The 7,412-nt window shown below is 39.3% G+C and overlaps 1 protein-coding gene across 1 annotated transcript; it reads left to right on the top strand.

Moving 5' to 3' along the window:
* Window positions 1-2,924: 2,924 nt before the first annotated feature.
* pcid2 (PCI domain containing 2) lies at window positions 2,925-7,339 on the top strand. The gene is made up of 15 exons (XM_086282516.1): window positions 2,925-3,042; window positions 4,166-4,232; window positions 4,315-4,404; window positions 4,532-4,605; window positions 4,691-4,756; window positions 4,854-4,895; window positions 4,978-5,032; window positions 5,452-5,555; window positions 5,673-5,748; window positions 5,844-5,985; window positions 6,090-6,190; window positions 6,346-6,419; window positions 6,497-6,622; window positions 6,921-7,044; window positions 7,138-7,339. Exons 2-15 carry the CDS (start codon window positions 4,197-4,199, stop codon window positions 7,225-7,227), a joined length of 1,200 nt encoding a protein of 399 aa, XP_086138642.1. The 5' UTR covers window positions 2,925-3,042; window positions 4,166-4,196; the 3' UTR covers window positions 7,228-7,339.
* Window positions 7,340-7,412: the final 73 nt, after the last annotated feature.

Below are 7,412 nucleotides of genomic sequence, written 5' to 3'. Positions count from 1 at the left end.
TTATCCTGTGAATAAAAGTATATGTTTTTGTCAATGTACCATAATAACAGAAGCGAAACGCAATATTGTGTCAGGACAATTCACTATTTATGCACAATAAATAAAGGAGCATAGCGCGACAATTTCTGTTCAGCGCCAGACTTGCTTGTAACCTATATCACCAATTATTTTATGAAAAATGACGTATTAACTACTAAAAAACACTGACCTTCGTGTAAATGCTTGGAGCAGACTAACCTGTGAGCTGGAGTGTTCTGGGACGTTATATTTGGTCTTTGAATGGCTGCAATCCAGGCCATCCGTCGCGTCTTTGTTACTTCGGAAACATGGCTCGAACAATTTCTCTTCAACGACGTAATCCGATAACAACCGATCTCTTTACCCGTCGGCTTCCCGTGGCTGTCATGCGACCGGCTATTGCAGTTAATAATACAACAGCTTCTTGACATTTTTGTGTTTCTTTTTATCGCTGTATAACTGATTTCAATTGAAAGTCTGTGTGCGCTAGTACCGCTTGCCACGAGTTCCCAGAATCCTTTGCGGTTCTACCCGTGAATGACGTCACATTTTCAATCTCTATATAATATGCATGTTAAATTTTATATTTGGGGTAAAATATCAAGTCTTTTCAAGTAAACCGGTTCAAGTCCAATTCAAGTCCCAAGTCATTGGTGTAAAAGTCCAAGTCAAGTCACAAGTCTTAGAACATTTTTTCAAGTCAAGTCTAAAGTCATAAAATTAATGACTCGAGTCTGACTCGAGTCCAAGTCATGTGACTCGAGTCCACACCTCTGCCTCTTATACACGTTGGGTCCAGCAGTAAGACAAAGCATTTATCTGATGGTAAACTGTGAACTATGTATGCAAACTCTTGGCTAACATAGAAGTCTGTTAGTGACCAAAAGAGTCTTATGGAGGTTTTCTGGTGCAGCACCTCCTTTATGACAGACTTTGTGACCTAACAGCCAACAAGCACTCACCAACCATTCAGGAAATACACACTTTTTTTTCCCTAGCGACCATAGGTTGACTGGGGTTGATGGACTAGTTTCTATGACTTTTAGACCGAGGCCACAGGAAGTGGCCAGTTGGCTGCTTGTACCACAGCTATTGGTGGCTAGTATTTCATTTAGCAGCTGTGACTACTTATAGATAACAGTGACAACTCCTACATGGGAACTTCTAGTGGCTGTTAACGTCTGCTAGTGGCTGCTATTAGTAGATAAAGGTAATCACTGCTGGCCTTTGTTGCATGTAAGTAGCAGATACTGGTTAGCAACTGGTAGCTACATATGAGTGACGGTGTTATTTGAGTTAGTGGCAACCGTTTTAGTTAGCAGCTAACCAGTAAATACCTGTAAATAAAATGGTTACATGTACCTGCTGGTTGTTGATGCAATCTAATGAGCACTGGGGGCCACTTTTAAAATCTAATAGGTAAATATTTGCTAATGTCTTATAGTAAGCATCTACTGACAGCCAAATATTCTTTTGGTTACTTAAACTAAACCAATACTGTTGGGTCCCCCCCCCATATTTATTGGTAATAAAAATGTAAAACAGTGAGATGAACATATGTAAATCTAATGTTAGCCAACAGCCTGGGCTTCAGATTCCTCTTTATACTCAATTTATAATTTATGAAATTTCAAATTTTCTGCAGGCTTCCAGAAGTTCGCCAATCAAAAGTGAACTGATGGGCTGAATAAGATAAGTATAAGATAAATGTGGTTTATTTTCAAAAGCAAATCATGCTAAGACTTTAAATGAGATGTATTATGCTTTTCATGATTTGTTGTCATGTATTTAATGTCACAGTGTCAGATATTCATATTAAACCTGTCTAAAGTTAAAAATAATGAAGCAAACTTATGTAAAAGTATTTCTTTTGAGACTTCACACTGCTCTGAATCCTCTGTCTCCAGCATCACGGCTCATTGGGTTTCATGGCTGGCTTTGAGATGTTGGCCAGTCAGATTTTTAGGGAGGAGGGCCTTGATGAGCTACATTTAGAAACATAATAGATTCATAATTTGCTATGATATATCGTCATATATTTGATGTTACCATCTCAGATGTTCATTTAAACCTGTCCAGAGTTAATAATGTTAAATTATGTACACTGCTCTGAATTTTCTGTTTCCAACATCACAGCTCACAGGATCTAGGTGTTGCCCCTCAGCTCTCTTCCAGATTTTGGGAAATCAAACAGAAGTGAGCTTTCATATGGAGAAGAGCCTTAAAGAGCTGGAGCATTATTTAGGACTTTTGAAGAGTTGCAGTATATAATATAGAGAATGGAATTAAAATTATTCCCCTTTACCTGACAGTAAATTTGGCTCCCTTTTCTTGCAGATATTAAAGGTCTCTAGCAGGGACTTTTAGTGGTTGCCACTTGCTCATCAAGTCACATGTAAATCAACATTATATCATTTGCTGAATCAAAGTGTTAAAATAAATCAAATCAATGTTAGGTCTTGCAAACTCTGTGGTGTTATGGTGCCCTCTGGAGTCAGAGGTAAAAGATTCATGTCTTTGTTGTTGATGATGTTGCTTTCTCATTGTTGTTTCTCCGGATCTATTGCTGCTAAGCAGAAACAAAAGATAATTTGAAGATTAAATTAATTAAATTAAAACATGTAGTCAGCAAAAACACCAAATAATTGTTCTGCTCTCGTTGTTGCTTTTTGTTTTTCTGCTGCAGAAAGAGAGAGGTTGTGATTCAGCTGTGTGTCAATAAAGACTTAAGAGAGAGTGTGTTCATGTCAAAATGTTTGTAAAATGCATGTCAAAATATATGTAAAAACATATATTTAGATAAAATATATGTAAAAACATATATTTAGTTGTTTTTGACCATTCGTCGTGATAGCTGGTATAGTGTAATGCTTTTATTTTGAATTATAGCCTCTTATTGTGGAAATGTAGCGGAAGTATGACCCCCCTCCCCAAAGACCCGGACGTTGTTGTGGTGTGCATCAGTTGAATGGACGCAAATAGTGGATTTGGGACTTATTTTCAGATTAAATTTTTGTTTTGAAGGTAGGTAGTTGTCTGTTGTTCGTTTTTATGTTTGTGTTGTTACTTGTTGTCTGTTATCAACCGGAAACTGCGATTAAACGTAGGATTTTAACCGGAAACGAAGGAATTAAAGCGAAAAGAGAGCTGCTGCCTGGTTGGAGTCAGTTTCACAGAGAAACCCGGCGAGAAATCCGCTTTTATTTAATTTATTAAGATCTTAATAAAATAAGATCGTAGACTTTCTGTTTCTGTGTCTTCATTTTTCTTTTTTAAATATAAAAATCAGCCTCCGATATTAAATTTAAGAGTGTTTGTGGATGCAGGTTGTAAAGAGGAGTTATCATAAGCTAATATGAAGTAAAAGAAAATAGTGACCATATAATGGTCACAAATCAAGGCGAGTGTTGTTGTGATTTGGCGCTATATAAATAAAATTGAATTGAATTGAAAATTTAATTGAATATTCTTATGTGCTCTATATTTAAACTGATTTAGACCCACCTGAACGTAAAACACGTGTTATAAAATAAATAAATCAAACAATTATTTATAAAAATATAAAAAAAAAATAATGCTTGCGTTTATTTATCAAACGATTCTACAGAAAAAAATAAAACTGAATTATTCCTGATTTACATTAATGCAAACAAAGTAATTCAAGTCACTAGTGCTGGTCCCAGGCACTAGGAGTAAAAATCTTGACCAGCAAACATCATAAAGATAATAAGGAATGAGATTCTCATAACAGATTAGTGCAGGTAAAGGGAGAGATCTGAGAGAAGGAAGTTAGATACAATGTGTGTGCAAGTGAATAAGTGGAAAGGATACCAGGAGCGCCAGAGGTCAATCATGATGGGAATATATTAGGAAAGATTGTTGAATATGAAGAAGAGGAAGACCTCAGAGGAGAGTCTTGGATGTAGTGAAGGAGGATGCAGAGGGCTGGTGCGACAAAGGACGATGATCTGCTGTGGTGACTCTTACTGTGCTGAAGTTGAGGTTCACCCTTCAAGCAGCCAAACTGTGCAGCAATAATGTTTCTTTTGTGCTGGAGCTTTGAGATCATCACGTTTGTTTGTTTCATAACATGAATACATGAGTAACAGGAAAACTGAAGTGAAGTTAAACTGGTTTTTCTCTTCAGGTCCAGACAGCTGCTGGGTCAGCAGGCCTTCATGGCTCACATCACCATCAACCAGTACCTGCAGCAGGTAACCTCTGACCTTTAACTGTGTCTGAAATGTACATTTTTTATGTAATTTGGTTGGAATCTGTCTCATTTTCCTCCTGAAGGTTTACGAGGCCATCGACAACCGCGAGGGCTCCTTCTGTGCTGAGCTGCTGTCCTTCAAACACCCGCATGTTGCCAACCCCCGTCTCCAGGTTAGCCACTGCTGCCTCGCATAAACTCTGAATGTTGCTAGGACACAGCCTCACCTGTGTGTGTGTGTGTGTGTGTGTGTGTGTGTGTGTGTGTGTGTGTGTGTGTGTGTGTGTGTGTGTGTTACAGCTGGCGAGTCCAGAGGATAAGTGTCAGCAGGTTCTGGAGCCGCCGTACGATGAGATGGTCGCAGCTCACCTCAGGTGGGACCGACGGATCAGACGGTGATGCTTTAGTGGTGTTGTGAGGACATAAAGGTGAAAGAAAATGGCTGTGTGTGTGTTTCAGGTGTACCTACGCTGTAGCCAACCATGACTTTGTTGAAGCCTACAAGTTCCAGACGCTCGTTGTTCAATATCCTTCATAAAGTGACTTTTTGGTCTCTTAATCACACAATCTGACCTTCAGTAAATAATCACTAATCAGTCTGATCAGCTCCTTGACTCCTCACGTCCTTCTTGAAGGCCTTTCAGTCCCACAAAGAGGAGAACTGGTGAGTTCAGTTTCAAAGTAGCAGACTGAAGCTGATTCTAACGTGCTGCCTTTGAACGCACCATCACTGCCCTCTGTTTCAGGGCTCTGCCAGTGATGTTTGCTGTCACTCTGGACCTCCGGATATTCGCCAACAACGTAATGGCTTTTCTTTTATCTGTTCAGCAGTCAAATTCATCCATATATGTGTATTTATTTACAGTCCTGCACAAAAGTCTTGAGCCTCAACTCATTTCTTTAGATTTTGCAAATATTGACTTTCAGCCTTGTTAGATTTGTAACAACCCTGTGATTGCCTTATATGCTATATTTCCATGTATGCTTGCACTGGTTTCCCATTTTCCTAGCAAAATATATAAAGAAATGAGGAGTACTCAGTATTGTATTTATATTTATAGTAAGAAAACTAAAAAATGTAACCATTTTCCTCTATAAATGCAAATAAAACAGCTGACGTAAAGAAATTTGTATAGAGACAGGACCAGGAAATTACAGGTGAAAACCTTCAGGTGTGATTGAAAGTTATTGAAAGTGGGTTTTAATTTTATTGTGTCCAGGCGGAGCAGCAGCTACAGAAGAAGGGTAAAGGTCAGCCTAGCGAGATGTTGGAGAAAGCAGCAGAGCAGCTGATGAGCTGCTTCAGAGTTTGTGCCAGTGACAAGTCAGTAAATATACACGTCCTCTGTGTATGCGTTGATTATAATTCCCATTTTATGCACTATTATATTTCATGTTTAATGGACGTCCTTGTTAATATTGACATTTTCAATGTTGGTAGTCGTGCAGGTATTGAGGACTCAAAGAAGTGGGGGATGATGTTTCTGAGCAACCAGCTCTTCAAGATTTATTTCAAGGTCTAAACTCAATAATTAGTGACTGAAACACCCAGTTTATGAATCATCGATGGAGATTTGGTGATTGGTTATAGCTGCAGGTTTATGTGTTGCAGATCAATAAGCTGCACCTGTGCAAACCTCTGATTAGAGCCATTGATAGTTCCAACCTGAAGAATGACTACAGTCCAGCTCAGAAGGTCACCTACAAATACTACGTGGGCCGCAAAGCCATGTTCGACAGTGACTTCAAACTGGGTAACACTGCTACAGATATGGCGCAGTGTCGGCTTAAACATTATTTGAAATTGTTAAACGATTCAGGTTTGGAGTACAGTTAAAATCATTTTATGTTTCTGTAGCCGAGGAGTTCTTGTCATACGCCTTTGATCACTGTCATCGATCCAGCCAGAAGAACAAGAGGATGATCCTCATTTACCTGCTGCCTGTCAAGATGTTGCTGGTAAGAAACTTTAGAACCTTTTTGGATTTGGTAAAATGGGTTTACACCAGTTTAGATCCTGATTAGAAAGTCCAGACCAGTTTACACTCAGGACTGTTGCATCATGGGAGCAGTGTAATGGTTCCCAGGGTAACTGGTTGTTGTTGGTGTTTCAGGGTCACATGCCAACTCATCAACTCCTTAGGAAGTATGACCTCATGCAGTTTTCTGATGTTACCAAAGCTGTGAGGTAAGGAGAGGGGCAGTGGCATTATCACAGGAAGTGACATCACGTCATGTGGGCTCACAGGTAAATGTTTGTGTCAGTGAAGGGAACTTACTGTTGCTGAATGAGGCTTTGTCCAAACACGAGACCTTCTTCATCCGCTGCGGGATCTTCCTCATCCTGGAGAAGCTGAAGATCATCACCTACAGGAACCTCTTCAAGAAAGTGTGAGTGGTTCAGTAGCTGTTTTACCAACACACACACAAACTGAAATGTAATCAAATTCTTTTTACATATTACTTTTTTTTAATGTTTTTTTGTTTATGAAGATTGGTCCCTTCATTTTTGAGAGCATTTGGACCTCAAATTTAGCGCCTTGTTCAGGTGTTTTCCCTTGTTTGTGGATATTATTCAGATTTTATAGTTTTATTCTGTAATCTCAATCAAAAAAATGACTAACAGCAAATAATTTTCTCTGTAATCTCCGAAAACATGAACCGTACCCTGACTGATTTCTGTCTGCAGGTATCTGCTGCTGAGGACTCACCAGCTGCCTCTGGAGGCCTTCCTGGTGGCTCTGAGGATGATGAAGGTGGAGGATGTCGACATCGACGAGGTGCAATGTATCCTGGCCAACCTCATTTACATGGTGAGGAAACTGGAACATAAAAAGCCACTTAGATTCAGGTGAACTGGCAAATAAACGCTGAGCTCTTCTTCTGTGTTTCCTGTCGTCTTCCAGGGTCACATCAAAGGCTACATCTCCCACCAGCACCAGAAGCTCGTGGTCAGCAAACAGAATCCCTTCCCTCCTCTGTCCTCTGTCTCATAGTCTATGAGACAATTCTACAGGGCTGCTTTCCTGGAAACCTTTTTCACTCAATTCATATTTCCTTTATTTTTTACTTTAAAAACATGTCGAATAAAACAGATGTTGGTTTGTAGAGCTTGTATCTGGTTATTACATTTGTTGCTATGAATTGTGGGTGTCAAAGGTTTTATTTTGAGCAGAACTGA

Source organism: Aulonocara sp. 'chitande type north' Nkhata Bay, linkage group LG23 (genome assembly GCF_057382095.1).
Source record: "Aulonocara sp. 'chitande type north' Nkhata Bay isolate Kocher_YH1m ecotype deep benthic linkage group LG23, A_spYH_male_GT1.1, whole genome shotgun sequence".
Classification (NCBI taxonomy): domain Eukaryota; kingdom Metazoa; phylum Chordata; class Actinopteri; order Cichliformes; family Cichlidae; genus Aulonocara; species Aulonocara sp. 'chitande type north' Nkhata Bay.
This window is presented reverse-complemented; position numbering and strand designations above follow the sequence as displayed.

What these genes read in the sequence shown, in the direction of transcription:
- pcid2 (XM_086282516.1), top strand. Translation starts at nt 4,197, where the DNA reads ATGGCTCACATCACCATCAACCAGTACCTGCAGCAG. An exon ending in AGAGTTTGTGCCAGTGACAA is followed by an intron (nt 5,556 to 5,672) that starts GTCAGTAAATAT and finishes CAATGTTGGTAG; the next exon opens with TCGTGCAGGTATTGAGGACT. An exon ending in TGGCCAACCTCATTTACATG is followed by an intron (nt 7,045 to 7,137) that starts GTGAGGAAACTG and finishes GTCGTCTTCCAG; the next exon opens with GGTCACATCAAAGGCTACAT.